The sequence below is a fragment of the Bombyx mori genome, chromosome 10, assembly GCF_030269925.1.
Source record: "Bombyx mori chromosome 10, ASM3026992v2".
NCBI lineage: Eukaryota > Metazoa > Arthropoda > Insecta > Lepidoptera > Bombycidae > Bombyx > Bombyx mori.
Window position 1 is genome coordinate 2003170 of NC_085116.1, and position 16172 is coordinate 2019341.

Genomic DNA, 16172 nt, shown 5'->3' on the forward strand with positions numbered 1-16172 from the left:
TGGACGATCCACTCGAAATATATTTGGTTGTTTGCTTCTTTCAAATCTAGCCTATGTATTTGTTTTGTTAATTAATACTATTCTCTGTTTGACGGTAAACTAGGCCCGTTGAGTCCTCGAAAGCTGTTTTTTTTTATTGCTTTAATGACTGGACGGGCTCACAGCCCACCTGGTATTAGGTGTTATTGGAGCCAATAGACATCTACAACGTAAATCCGCCACCTACCTTGAGATATAAGTCTCAGTATACTTCAAACCGAAACGCAGAAATAGGCGGAGTGGTGGTACCTACCCGTGCGGACTCACAAGAGGTCCTACCACCAGTAAAAAGCTGTATCAGCCTATAAATATTAATCAAGCCCCTATGACTGTAGAGTAAATATATTTCTAAACCTTTATTACCTTTTGTCACTCCTGCTCCCGTGCAAGGAGAGCCGTCACACAGCCCTTTGCGATTGTATGTAGTTGTTCAAACAATTCGAAGCAGACCAGTAAGTAGTTTGTAGTTTTACAGCAGACCACAGCTGACGACAGCCTGACGCCCTTGACTAACTACTTAACTTTTCAATTTGTTACAAATTACAATGTAAACAACGGTGTTCTTTTTAAAATTTTCTTTGCAAAACAATTTTTCATGTATTTTCATTAACATTGACTCGTTAACTGATTCGCGGCATAACGTTTTAACTTCCCAGGAATCTGTGACGGGCGCGCGCCAGATACTGGAAAATCTAGTTCATTTTATTTGATATGAGAAGGTACGCGCACTGCGTACACCTGGAATACGAATGTCAAGGCTGTTCGCTTGGAAACGCTCCAGCGGTATCGAGGCGACTCAACAAATGTCATTGCAGATAATGTTCCTCTGTGTCTTTATGCGATAAACTTATTTGTTGTCTTTGTTGCGGCATAAGAGGCAAGTACAGCTAAGTACTTTTATCTAACTGGGCTCTTTTCAAGGTGTCCGTAAATTATCGCATCGTCATAGAAAAGTGTAAACAAAGTCATCATTAAACGATTTCCGCGTAGAAATTTCAATGTCAATTAAATTGTTAGCGGACGCTAACCACGCTTCGCATGTGTGTTGTGTGCGGCGCGCGCTACAAACACAAGCACGTGCGCTTCGGTCGCGAACGTGTGACGTCAGGCAGGTCGCCCCCGCCCCGCCCCCTCTCCAGACGGAGACGGGTATAGTCGCAGGGAGTGCGGGGCGGCAACGTCGCGCGCTCGTGTTTTGTTTTCGCATCTAACGCCAGTGATAGGCCGGGTTTATCTTCCGATTGCGAATGCAACAACAGCTATTTCTGTAGCGTAACTTACAACGCTTGCATCCAAACGAAGATCTTATCGCTTCAACGTACCGCTACAAAGTAGGAATCTTCATTGTCGTCTCGACCTTGAACATTAACATTGGTGTCTTCACGAAAATATATTTTAACATAGTAAACAATGCGTAACATTCTGACTTGTTGTTGAAAATAATAATAATAATAGTGCATATATGTATAAATTTCTAAAAAACTAGAACAAATTCTAAATGGTCACAATGCCGGATTATTAATGTTTTTTTTGTTTTTTTTTGTTCACAGAAAGCGAACACGGCTCCTGGGAGAGCGGCCTGTCGTACGAATGTCGTTCCCTGCTGTTCAAGGCCTTGCATAACTTGATCGAAAGGTAAAAAACTCTTAAATATATTTACTACCACACATTCAAATCGCAAGTAAATTTTGCAGACTTACAAAAGGCTGCGAAAAGAATGCAATTTGTTCGTAAAATTAAATTGTGTTCCATTGATATCGTAATTTTATGATAATTATTGTCTTGACATGTTATTAGCACGATTACATTGAAGTCGCGGTCGAAAATATAAATATTAAAAGGTACTTTTGTTTTGATTATAATAAACACGGCACTGATAGTGATTTAGAATATAATGAATAATAAAATCGTATCGTTTTACGTCGAAGGTCGATTTTTAGGATTCTCGCGTCTTATCTTAATTATCCTCGATTACGAATGTAGTCTCGAAGTACAACGCGGACAGTGAACATTGGAACGTATTTGAAGTTTTTCTCTTGACGAAGGTCAGGCATACAGAAATGTTTCACGGTAGTCGTTGCACCTGGCCGGGGCCGGTCGCGTCGTCCTCGCCGGAGGTCGGTGTGCTTAGTGCGAACTTCATAACGTTCTCGATAGCGTGAAAGTTAGCGCATTTGTATGATATTACTGGTGGTAGGACCTCTCGTGAGTCCGCGCGGGTGGGTACCACCACCCCGCCTAATTTCTGCTGTGAAGCAGTAATGCGTTTCGGTTTGTAGGGTGGGGCAGCCGTTGTAACTATACTTGAGACCTTAGAACTTATATCTCAAGGTGGGTGGCGCATTTACGTTGTGGATGTCTATGGGCTCCAGTAACCACTTAAGGTGGGCTGTGAGCTCGTCCACCCGTCTAAGCAATAAAAAAAAATGGGTTCGTTTGCCTACGTTTGTCGCTAGGGGCGCTGTTTCAACAGCACACAAAATTGGGTTAACTTTTACGCTAAAGAGAACGTTAAGAAACTCGCACTAAGCACACGGTGCATCGCGCCGGGGACGCTCTAATGTCGTTTTTTGCAACGCGACACGCTTGCCTATCAACGTTCATCGTCCGCTATCAACCGGTTCACGAAGCAAATACGCTATACACCAATCGATAACATAAACAAGCAGAACAGAATATTATAATAACTTAGTGATCCCCGGTAGTCGAAATTCGACTCTAATTAATTGAAATTATAGGTTTATACACTATCAAATACTATTATACTTCTATAATCATAGATTTCGCCAAGATTACACTTTAGACAAAAATATTAATAAAGACAAACCATAATTAATCTATTCTCAATGTGACCACAGACTTTAAGCAGTAAGAAAAGTTTGACATTAAAAAAATAGTATGCATGCGTGTGTGTGTCAAATACACGGTAGTGTGTGTAATGTTTTTTTTATTGATTTAATGTATATTTTATGCATAATTAAAAAAAAAAATTAACATTATGCACTCCTTCTCTATACTCTCTAAAGTGTGGGAAATTTTAATACTCTTCCGTTCGCGCAATTTTCGTAAAAAGGGGTACAAAGTTTTCCCTGCACGTATGTATCGACGCGACGTCGCTCGAAAAATTCTCCAATAATCAATTGTGGAGCGTGACGTAAGAAGCGCAGGCACCGGCGTGATGCCCCGGCCGGGTGCCGACGGCACTGCGCTACAGAATCTCGGTATATGAACGAAATCCAGACGAGTCGTTGACCCCGCAGTGTCGGCAGGCGGCCACGTCAAAGAAACAATGCGTGTTTGCCTCGATGCGACCGACGTACGATATGCACTCGGTAATCGGGGCGCAACATTAAAACGAAACACAAAAAAAATATCCTTCAAGTTATCCCGTGCGCGATCGTTAATCTGACGATTTAATTGAGTTTGTATTTTTTTTATTGTCAGTTTTATGACGTGATGCGGTTTGTTAGGTTATCAAACATGATTATAAAATAAAGTTTTGATTCAATTTAAATTGGTTTATTGATTAAATAAATTCCAAGTTTTTTTTGTTTTTGTTTTGTAATACAACAAGCTTTTTTCTGTAATCTTTAATCAAGTCAGCGTTCTTTGATATGCACATGTAAAATAGAGAATTCTGCGGATACTCGTATATTGCGCACACGACGTCGTCTGAGCGTTACTGGATCGGGATCAAAGACCGGAACGGACGAATAGGTTTTATTGTATCCTTTCAATACAACAATAAAACGATTAATTCAGATATAGGTAGGTAGGTACATTTAAAAATGATGAAACTAAGCGGTAAGATTAATTCATATTGTTATTATTAATGACTTATTGCTCCTATTCTAATGTTTTGTTAAGGGATATTTTGTTTCCCGAATAAATGTTTGTTTGTTTGTTAGAATTGAAGTCGGTTAATTTCTGCAACAATAGCGCGCAGCAACGTTTACGAACATAATTATGACATCGACCCCAATCAACGACTGTTGATAACAACATTTTGTAAACTTCTGGTTTTTGTCAAAGTCGTGTGTATATTATACAAGGGATTATTGTATAAAAATACATATGTTAGTACAGAGTACGAGTTTACTTACGCGTCACTTTAATTTCGAACTAGTAACAGATCATTTCGTTTGTTGTTGAATCGGTGTTTTCGATCGCCTAGATCATTTAGGGTTGTTTTTTAAAAATGTTTTTTTTTTATTGCTTATGTGGGTGGACGAGCTCACAACTCACCTGGTGTTAAGTGGTTATTGGAGCCCATAGACATCTACGAAGTAAATGCGCCACCCACCTTGAGATATAAGTTCTAAGGTCTCAAGTATAATTACAACGGCTGCCCCACCCTTCAAACCGAAACGCATTACTGCTTCACGGCAGAAATAGGCAGGGCGGTGGTACCTACCCGTGTGGACTCACAAGACGTCCTACCACCAGTAATTGCGCAAATTATAATTTTGCGGGTTTGATTTTTATTACACGATGTTATTCCTCCACCGTGGAAGTCAATCGTGAACATTTGTCGAGTACGTATTTCATTAGAAAAATTGGTACCTGCCTGCGGGATTCGAACACCGGTGCATCGCTTCAACACGAATGCACCGGACGTCTTATCCCTTAGGCCACCGATACCCGAAGTCGGTTACGTTTTAAATTTAGCACGGCAAACATTGCACACGGCGGCGGCTCGCCGGGCCCCCGGTCTCCGACACCTGCGCGTGCTCCGTCGATTCCCTCCCCGTTATGAAGGCAGTTTGCATGCCGACCAACGCGGCGGGCAACGCTTGCGAGCGTGCGTGCCTATGTCTGCATCCTTTGAATACGGTACCTACACACGTCCGACGAACGAGTTTGTTTCAAATGTCGAATTGTAATTTCATTTTTTGTCGATTGGTTCAAATTGTTTGCTTGTTTTTCTTTATTAACCCTTTGACTGCCGTGTAGGTCACCGGTGCTCTACGTGGCCCACTGAAGTGATTACGAGGATTTTTGTTACTAAGCGCGCCTGGATTGCCTAACCTTTGCCTGTTTTCGTTTGTTTATGTATGTTTTGGTCTTTTAGCTTTATTAGAAATATATTCATTCTCAGTATCTTCAGATTCGTCTTTCCCAGAGTCTAGTAGATATTCCGTCGCCTTAGTAACAGAAGTCGACACTTTAGTTCGCCACGCAGGGCATCAGTGACCTACATGGCAGTCCAAGGGTTAAATTACTTGTACAGATAGAAAGCTAACCGGGCTTAATAGATGCCCTAATATGCAGGTTCGCTTTTCGATAGTAAGACATTGGTGCAAACCAGCAGAGGGAATAGCGGCTCGTAATATTACATGGTTGTCGTTGTAACGTAAACGATATTGCGTGTTCTAGTTGAATTACGGAAAGGTCAAAGGGTTTTAGGAATTGCATTGCGATTTGGAGGCCGGTCAGTCCAATGTATTTAAGATTTTTCGACTTCGTATAGAAAGATTGATGGCGGTTGTGTAGGACGTATACTTCTGTTCCATTTTTCATTGTATGTTTTTGAAGTGAAAACTTCTTTAGAATCGTTGTGATTTCAAACCGGATGCAACGGAAAAAACGACAGGTAAGAGACACAAATACAAAAATGTGTAGGATGAAGCCAGCAAAGAATGAGACAGAAATATACATACTATTTAATACAGCGCCATCTGTGAGATTTTTTAATACTAACGTGTGTATGAAAGTTCTTGTAGTGAATTTTAATTTAGGATTATACGTGAAATTAAAATATCAGTTCACAGAGGGCGCTACCTTACAATTATTTACTAATGACAAAATTTTACATACACTTAAGACGTTTAGGATAATTGTATTTTAATTTTGGAAGGTTTCACTTCTACCACGTGTGAATTGCACACACACATTTTGTTTTTTTTTAATGCATGTTGACATATCCAATAATATAAGTCGAAATTCAAAATTCGTATACCACACGATAGCTAGTGACCAGCTCGCGGTTTGTCTAAAAATGTCACGTTACGTTTGTGAACGCTTAGAAACCGTTTTCCGACATTACACCCAAAACGATTGTCGAGTGAAAGTCGAAGCGTTTTATGCATACGTTCACGGAAGTTGTTGCATAACTTTTTAATATCATTTTTTTTTTCTTTTCTTGAATAATACGACACGTAATTGATATTGTAATCATAAAACAAGTTCCATTGAACTGTCTCAAAATGTCACGCATCCAAATATTGCCATTAGTTTTTGGAATTCACTGTTATGTACGGCGAACTATATTAAGTACTAGAATTAAGTTTAGTCATGTAAAAAAATAATACTACGTGTTAATATTTTTTTTAAATAAGAATTGGGATGAAATAGATTTAAAAAAAAAGGTGATTTTTACTTTGTTTCCGCTAAAATTTTAGTCAATATGTAAAGCTTAAAAAATTAATTCGTTTTATACAAAATCACTATTCAGAAAGTGTATTTTTTAAAGGTGACGATATTTTGATTGAACGTAGAAGTGTTTTATAACCGTTATTAGTATGTACAGTACGCACGTATCACGGAATTAAAATAAATGATAAAACCCACACTAGCCAAACATGTTGAAAACAAGTTATTTACAAAATCAAGGGCTTGCTCAAGTTATTTCGTCACCTAGGGCTGCCATGAAATAATTATCACTTGTATGTGTCGTGAAGTGTGTTCATGAGGGCTCACGCTTTTCGAATTTGTAATGGTCACTGTGAACTCGTTAAAGCGGCGCGTTCAAAGCCTCCTTCGGGGCTGCTCCATGTCAAATACTGGTGGTAATTATTATATTGCGAATTAATCTTATTAATTCTTTTTATCTAAAAAAGGAGGAAGTCCATCCAGGACTATCCTTAGTGACGTTAATCTGTACGCACCTATTTCTTAAACAATAATTGACTTTTTGGCGGGAACGCGAAGAGTGAAGTTGTGTGATTTGTTTTATTTTGTCTATTTAGTGTTACTTCAGGTTTAAATGTGTAATAACGGTGGTTTATTAACTGTTTAATATCTGTGAAAGTGCACAAATGTGGGAAAATAAAACAAAGCCGCTGGACGCAACTTCTCGGGATCCTTCAAAAAGTCCACTGAAAAAATCTTAGTAAATGACCACCATTTTACTGAGATTGTATATGTCATCCCATATCACCTCATTTCATTTAATTTCATCCCAGTTGATTAATGTCTCAAATTAATCATTTTCATTTCATTTCACTCCATATTATCATTTTTCATAAAAATAAGAATATAAATTAAAATAAGACATGACTTAAAGGTCTTAGTTACCAGGTCATAAAATCACTTAAAAAAAAAACAATAGTTCAAACATAAATTCCATTTTCGGAAAAAACTAAAAACATTTTTTTCATAGCGTCAGTTGGCGAATAGGTTGTTATTAATATTAGCCGATTAGTACATGTGCTTCGGTTTTCTACTGAAAACTACTTTTATTCGAAACGGCGGAAATAACAAAACGACAATAAAAAATAATCCGAGATTAAATCATAAAAGTTGCTTAAGTTATTACCTAATTAACTTAATTAAAAAGAGTGATGCAGGAATTTTCCGCAAACACATTAGTAATTTGAGTACGATTAATTCGAGCAAAACGATGTTTTTAATCCTTCTTCCTTTCTTCAAAGTGCAAACAAAAAGCAATTCGTATTACGATAAAATGAAAATTTTAGATCGAAACTAAAAACTGAAAATCAGAAAATAATTATTCAAACGTTTTCTTTGTCAAGAGTTAGATGAATGCACATTAAAGTAATAGCCTAGTTGAACTGAACGTGATTTGGAACCTGAATTAGCTTAATTCAGTCACCGCTAGAAGCGATCCAATTGTTTAAAGGACCAACGTTGTTTGGTAGCTAAATAGAGTAGTAATCATTTTAATACTGTTCCAAGCCGCTTTTCTCGAATTAATGTAGAAAAAATAAATATCCCTTGGGAGCATTACATTTTTCCCCGGATGATAGTTATTCCGTATGCTTTTGCGTACAAAGTGTATGCATAATTTCAAACTGACCGGTGGTTCAGTTGTTGAGACGTGAAAGCTTAACATAACGAAACCCGCAACCTAACTCATTTTTAAATTTAAAATATATTGTTATATTATGGGATACCTGCTAGTTATTAGACGCGGCTTCGTCCGCGTTGTCTAGAAAAAAAATTCAGTGCATTTTCGAAATAAGAGTTTTTTTTTCGGGATTAAAGTTTATATCATTTTCCTGACCTAATTAATAATAACATAAATAAGATCATGTCACTCTATTGCTTCGTTTCGACACGATAGGAGGACAAACAAAAACATTTTCACATTTTAAATATTTGTATGGATATGTGATGACATTGTCTATAGTTTCTGTCATGTAAAATAACAAATGTTGTAAATTTTAGTGTGAACGCGCTAACAATCCCGGGCGTAATTTCGTCAGACGCTGATTCAAATGAGGAAATATAAGTTATCTAATTATTGAGACGCAAGCTGTTATCGAATGCTTCGTAATAGTGTTTTGAGGGGTTTCGTACTCTGAGCATTCGATAATGTGATGCAAAAGTATTATTATTGTTTATTAAATAATTCGATTGTGAACGGAATCGATTTTTTCAATGAGTATCGAACTAAGAAATGGTGGAATTTGAAATTGAGTAATGAATTTATTGTGTATTTTATTTATATTTATGTATTTTCTGTAATAAACTAGTTTATTTAATTAATACGTACCTGGAAAGTTCGTGATTTCTCTAGATTTCAACTAAAAATGAATTATTACTTAAAACAGAAGAGCCAAACAGGTCGTGAATACGCAGACCATATTAATTGTTAATTAAAAACAAGAAAAAATATATACTTTACAAAATAAGTTTATAATAATAAGATAGTTTTTAGTGACATAACATTTTGGGTATTTTTTTTAATATGACCCATTTATGGAAAATCGATGTGGCCGCGCGATTTATGAATGATGTGGTACGTATTGAGGCACACAGTCATTGAAAAATGAATCGATATTAGGGAGGAGAAAAAAAAATTGCTACTACGACCATTGGTTATTGACGACGTTATAAACTTTTGATATCTGTTTTTCAATTTCTCTCGAGCATCGAAAGTAGATAATAATATGGTGTTTTAATATTTATTATAACCAAAAATATTCGGTGAATAGTTATGTAATCAAACAGTTTGAGTAGCATACGATTTCGGTTTTTTTTTCCTATCCTATAATGTTTTAAGTAACGACACGAAGTACGGGTAGCCCTTAACATCTCTCGCCAAACCCGTTACCGGGGTTTCTATTCCATAAGATAGAAACGTTGTAATAAACAAAATCTAATACCACCAATCCTAAAATAAACATAAGTGAAATAGCCATCAGGTTAAAGCAGTTACAACACTTTTAATGGGTAAATACAAACATCATTATAAATGGTGGAAATTTACGAAAGTTTGTGATAATAATCTATTCTACTAAGTTAGAGAGATGCATCGGACCTACAGTTGTTTACATAACGTCTTTATATTTATGTAGTATCTCTCGCGCGACGACGAACAAGATTACTCACACATTCACATATTCCCTTTGAAAAGTTGATGCAATAATTATTTTTAATGAATGAATTTTAACTTTTCCAGGTGCCTGCTTTCGCGAGATTTTGTGAGGCTCGGCAAGTGGTTTGTTCAACCTTACGATGGCGACGAAGAAGATGTTGGAAAAAGGTAATTTTGATACAAATAATTTCATAAAACGAGTAAAGTAACCTACCTCATAAATACTACCGTAGTGTGGACGCTGTCCACTTACATACATATTATTATAAGTATTTAGTTCAATTGTAATAAGAACTGTCTTATTCAAACCGGGTTAATACTGCAGATATAGGCGGGATAGGTACCATAATATGCCTTTACTTTATGTATTACTCGAAGGTAGTTGTAAATTTGTCTAAAGTTGCATAACTTGTTTTTTTTTGTTCCAATCAAATAAAACAACATTCAACAGTTCACAGTAAAAGTAAATTTATTTGAGTGTTCATTTTATTTTTTTATTTCGTGGCCCTTCGTACCATAACGGCGGGTACCGCGCGTTCGTACGATTAGATAGTGAAAGTGAGCATTGTAACGGAAGAAAGATTTGGGGCCAGCTCTGTCAGTGGGCCGGCGCCGGATCGCGGCCGCGGCGACGCGGAGCGCTCTTCCAACATTAAACGGAAGAATTCTGTGTTGAGCTACGTTGAGACATTAGGGCTCGACTTCGTTCCTCTTCTAACATATCTACACATCACTAGTACTGTGTACTGCATGATCATATGATTCATTACTAAAGCAAATTATCTAGTCAATGAGAGTACTGTTGCTTTCAAGTCAATTTACAACAAACTCTCCTTATTTTTTATCTCTACATTATCCTACTAGGTGGGGTCGGCACAGCGAATTTTTCTCTTCCATTCTCTTCCATCAGTCGTCATCTCAACACTCACTACTCTCTATCTCATATCGTCATTCACACACTCCATCCATGTCTTCTTTGGTCGACCTCATCCCTCTCTACCTTGCACTACCATTTCCATACATCTCCTAGTCACATGCATCTTCTCTCTACGCATCACATGTCCATACCACGCTAACCGTCAGCTCTTTAGTTTGTCAATCACTTTCACACTTCCTTTGATATATTTATTCTTTATCTTGTTCATTCTTATCACTCCACACATCCATCTCAACATTCGCATCTCTGCCGCATGCATTTACAATAAACTGTATAATGAAATAATACATATCCGGAATTTACACCCGTTAGAAGTGAATTTAGAAGTAGTCAATATGTGTATATTATGTTTGACTCTTTAGAGTCGCTTTTTCATTTTATCTAGTAATTACGACGTTGCTAAATAATAATAATAATAATTGCATTTATTTACTCCACAATACAAATACAAATAAATTTTCAATTAATATGACATAAAAATTCGAATTCTAAACAATATTACAATATATTATACAGACACAGTGGAAATAAAAAGGTCGCGGCTCAGCTTTGTTATAGCTGAAACTATCGCTGTTATTCTGCCGCTGCCTGTAATCTTAATCTATAAACTTAAATCTAATAATACCTAAATTTAAAATTATGTGGCACAATCTACTTGCTTTCGTTACGAAAATTGTAATCTACAATTTAAAGTGACGTATAAATTTGTTCTGGCACAGTCCGTGGCACCTGTCATTCTCTTTCGCGTTCTTCCTGCACGGCGAGAGCACGGTGTGCGCGTCCGTGGACGTGCGCCAGCACCCGCCGGTCAGGACGCTCACCCCCAAGCGACTCGCCAAGCTGAACTCGCCCGACAACCAGGCCGACGCCAAAGGTGAGATAGCTCCTTCTCCATTAATCGGAGTACGTGCTCAACAGTACGTGCTTTGGGTAGGCAGCGGCTTGGCTCTGCCCCTGGCATTGCTGAAGTCCATGGGCGAAGGTAACCACTCACCATCAGGTGGCCCGTGTGCTAGTCTGCCTACAAGAGCATTAAAAAAAATCCTGACTAACGATTTTCGAGTTTCGAAGGGTCGAAATTAATGCGGCATCGAAAATTAACCTGAACTTAATCGTTTATCTATCTCCCTATGACATGTCCTTCAAACGAGGTTTGTGGAGAGTATTAAACAGTACGCAGCGCCTTGGCTCTGCCCCTGGGATTGCTGACGTCCATGAGCGACGGTAAACACTCACCAACAGGTGGGTCTGCTTATAGGGCAGTAAAAAAAATCAAAAAAATCATGAGCTTCTTAAGTTTGTCCACCTGGTGTTAAGTGGTTACTGGAGCCTATAGACATCTACAACGTAAATGCGCCACCCACCTTAAGATATAAGTTCTAAGGTCTCAGTACAGTTACAACGGCTGCCTCACACTTCAAACCGAAACGTATTATTACTTCACGGCAGAAATAGGCAGGGTGGTGGTACCCACCCGCGCAGACTCACAGGAGGTCCTCCCACCAGTAATGTGTGATGTATCGTTTACGTAATATTGAGGAGATGAGATTGACGAAAGTTGCAATAACAGGAGTGTTGTGATTACAGTGATCCTCGCTCCGTTCGGGCTGGAGGGCGCGCTGACGGGGCGGCAGTGGGGCGACGGCGACGCGGCCACGGCGCGCCTGCTGGACGCCTGGAGACAGCTGTACCCGCTGGAGCAGGGCTGCGGCGCCGTCGAGGTACTGGACCCGTGCGGCCGCCTCACGACCACTACTATATCGTCGCTGTCAAACCAAAATCTACTAAGTGCAAAAAAATAATTAACGAGTAAAAATATTTTCGTATAAAATTTTATATGAAAGTAATTTTTTAAGAACTATATCAAATGAAAGCTATAGATACATATCAATTTTTTTATACGGTAGATATGACTGTGAACTATACAAAAAGGTCAAAAAGTAAAAAACTCAAAAAGCGCACATAGCAGATTTTGGTTAAACAATGACGATATGTTCTCTTAAATGTATATTTAAAATATATACTATTTTATAATTTGATTTCCATATTTAGTGAGCTGACACCTAGGCAGATTGTCTTTAAATATGAATGTACAATTTTGATATAATGTCTAATTTTAAAAACTTGTTTTTAAAATTGGCAAGCTGTCAAACTTACTAAGGCAAGCTGTCAAACTATACACGCGAGCAAAAGTTTGGAATCACTTACTTGAAATTGGTTCCGCGCGATCTTGCTTACTAAATATTTTTTTAATTATCATAAAAATGACATCATTTTAAAGGTTCAACTCTTAACTTCAAAATGATACTGAATGCATTAAAATCAAGCCAGTATTTAAGAAGCTATCCCGGATTAATTGGAGGAGGTAGGAAAACAAGGAAATATGGAAAAAAATAAAACAACAAAAATTAATAAATAAAATTTTTATTTAGCCTTCAAATTATGTGTCAGTACTTTGTGTTCCCTCCCCTCGCCCTAATAACTGCTCGAAGACGATTCTTCATAGACCTGATCAACTTCTAAATTGATTCTTGTGGGATACCTTCCCACTTCTCAATCAACGCCGATTTCAGCTCTTTCAGACATGAAAGAGCAAGAGTTCTGGAACGAACCTTCCTCTTCAGTTCATCCCACACGTGCTCAATAGGATTCAAGTCCAGGCTGAGCGCTGGCCAGTCCAATGTGGCGATACCGACTTCTTCGAGGTATTCAGTTGTTACACGGACAGTGTGACAACGAGCGTTATCGTGCATAAGGAGGAAGTCATCACCGGTATATCCCGCATAGGGAACGACATGTTCCAGCAGAATATCGGAAATGTACCGGCCCGAAGTTAGATCGCCTCCTTGTCCCCCACCAGGCACGATAACAAGCTCGGTTTTACCGTCGAATTAAATGCCGGCCCACATCATACAAGAGCCGCCCCCATAAGCCACTGTTTCAGCGAAACAGCATTGCGCAAATCGCTCCCCAGGCCGCCTATAGACCCGACCTCTTCGGTCGCTACCGTGCAAACACATCTTGCTCTCGTCGGAGAACAGGACTTGCCTCCATTGCTCAACCTCTAACCAAGATGGGTGCGAGCAAATTGAAGGCGTGCTTGTCGGGGAGCTGCCGTAACTTTTGGGCCTGTGGTAGGCCTTTTTGGAGTCAGATTCGCTAGCTTGAGTCGTCGACAAAGTGTCCACTTGCTGGCTGCTACCCCACGAACATTTCGGAGCTCCTGTTGGACGTCGACATCAGCTAAATGCCGATTTCGGAGAGAGGTTGACACGATAAAACGGTCATCCCTCTCCGATGTGTACCGGCGCGGTCCAGATCTTAGTCTCGGGATAAAGCCACCAGTCTCCCGAAAGCGTTTGTAAGCTTTCGAAACACAGGACTGGCTTATGTGGAGTCGACGAGCGACAACCCGCTGGTTGAGCCCTTCTTGCAATAGGGCTACAATTTGTGCTGATTCTGTAGGTTTGTCTCCATTGTCGTACAAGGTAAAGGGTCAAAATTAGTGGAGATGTATACTGGTCAACGTGTGAAAGTCGAGTGATAAAAAAAATCCGATAACAGGTGCTTTTATAGGATTCAATAGGTCGCAACTCGCGACGTATCAAACAATTGAAACATGTCTTTTTCGTTATTCGTTCACTTAATCCGGGATAGCTTCTTAAATACTGGCTTGATTTTAATAAATTTAGTATCAGTTTAAAGTTAAAAGTTGAACCTTTAAGATGATGTCATTTTTATGATTATTAAAAAAATATTTAGTACACAAGATCGCGCGGAACCAATTTCAAGTAAGTGATTCCAAACTTTTGCTCGCGAGTGTATATCTCTGTTTTAAAAAAAAACGAACGAACTTAACATGATCTTAATACTATTTAATTCGATGTGTAGTTTTACCCCTATTAATAAAATCCAATTTGAAAAGTGTATCCAGTTGAGACACGCCGTTGTGTGACGACAATAGTGACGCGTGCGTGCCCGCAGGTGGTGTGCGGCGGCGCGCGCATGCGCTACCCCGCGCCCTACGCGCTGCTCACCGACGTGGCGCGGCCCCCCGCCGACGTGCCGCACCCCCCGCCCGCCGCGCGCGCCGCACTCGCACTCACCGCGCCCGCGCCGCACCAGGTACCCCGCCCCCCAACACCCCTCCCACCCCAGGGAAGCTGGAAACTAACCCTCCCTTTTATATAGGGTCGATTAGAGATCGCTTCCGATATTATATAGAAGTTACTAATCATGTGAATTATTTTGAGTCAGTAATAAAACACACCGGAGTCTTCTTACAACCGAACAATTGTTGTGATTACTAAAATTTTCTTTATCATATTATATATATTGAACAATGATTCATTCAACAAACAATGACAACTAATTCGTAAGAATGATCTCTGATTCTATTTTTTCTCAAATTAAGATTTATTACGTAAAAAATGAGGCCTTTATTTGTTATTGTAAAACAAATTTAGTTTAAAATTACCATTTATTTGTTACTATTGCAATGATGACTTCGAATAAAATTAAAATCTCATAGTAATTTCTCATAAATATGTATATAATTTGATATCTACTTGTTTATTTGGCCACACCATAATACATAACCTTGGCGGTAATTTCTGACGTAGGCCAATTAATGATTAATCCACTGATCGTGTAAAGCTAAACTCATAGGAATTAGTTCTTGGAGAGCCTATTAGTTTGAAATTGCCAATAAGAATCGCTAAAGCGATGCAGTATCTAGTGGTGCCCCAGAGCTCACCTAGCGCTAACCCTGCGGTGGTGTCGGTCCCCAGACGCTGGAGGCGTGCTACGCGGACCCCGCGGGGGACAAGAACGACGACTTCGTGGACCCCTCCCGCAAGGCGCCCTGCACCTGCACCAAGTGAGTGCACACAACATCTTGCCTCTTACTGTCTTGCAATTTTATTATTATGCCTCTTAATTGTTTCACCATACAGTTGCTTTTCGAGTGTGCTAGATAATTTATTTTGAAGGAAATTTGAGTAACTAATTAATATAGAGCACTCTCCAAAAACAACTTTATGTGAATGATCTGAGTAGATAGGTTGTCATAAGTATAATATTATTATATATGTTAGTAAGTAGTAGCTGTATGAGAAATGTGTGTTTATTGCATCCAATATTATGTATCAAATATATTTAATTTTTGACTTGCATATAAATAGCGTTGAATGCAGTCGCGGCGGGTACAAAATGTTACGTGCCGCGTCTCGTGCCGTAACGTTTAGTGCCGGGCCGCGCCGCTGTAGGGGTAGTCGCTGCGTAGATATGATAGGTAGATGTTATGTTCACGTTGTTATGATTGCGTTTAGAGGCGAGTACGGGCTTGTATAGACACGCCGACGTGTCTGCAGATACATGAGCTTGTTTGGTAACCGACCCCCCCTCCGAAGCGAGACACGCGAGAGCCCCCTAACTCTTCGGGTATCGGATTGGAGAGAGACGTACGTCCCGGCGGCAGGGGCGTGTCCCAGTGTAGAGGGGGTGGGGAGGGTGAGTGCGTGAGTGGTACCGGCGGGTTGTTGGTGCAGGTGGCGTCGTCGGAGACCTCCACGACCTCCGCCCTTCCATCGACGGACGCTCCTCGCTCGCGCCCACACACTCGCGCACCCGTGA

General features: G+C 39.4%; 1 protein-coding gene across 11 annotated transcripts in view; it reads left to right on the forward strand.

Annotated features, from left to right (window-relative positions):
- LOC101747187 (mediator of RNA polymerase II transcription subunit 13) overlaps positions 1-16172 on the forward strand; it is a 73412-nt gene that overhangs the window by 43539 nt on the left and 13701 nt on the right. For 6 of the 11 annotated variants that reach the window (XM_038013509.2, XM_038013508.2, XM_038013511.2 and 3 more), the window contains 7 exons: positions 1590-1674; positions 9686-9769; positions 11258-11412; positions 12126-12259; positions 14523-14663; positions 15329-15417; positions 16088-16168. In XM_038013509.2, coding sequence (XP_037869437.1) covers positions 1590-1674; positions 9686-9769; positions 11258-11412; positions 12126-12259; positions 14523-14663; positions 15329-15417; positions 16088-16168 — 769 coding nt within the window. The remainder of the gene's footprint in view (positions 1-1589; positions 1675-9685; positions 9770-11257; positions 11413-12125; positions 12260-14522; positions 14664-15328; positions 15418-16087; positions 16169-16172) is intronic. The other 5 variants (XM_038013513.2, XM_062670375.1, XM_038013514.2 and 2 more) reach the window with 1 other exon arrangement.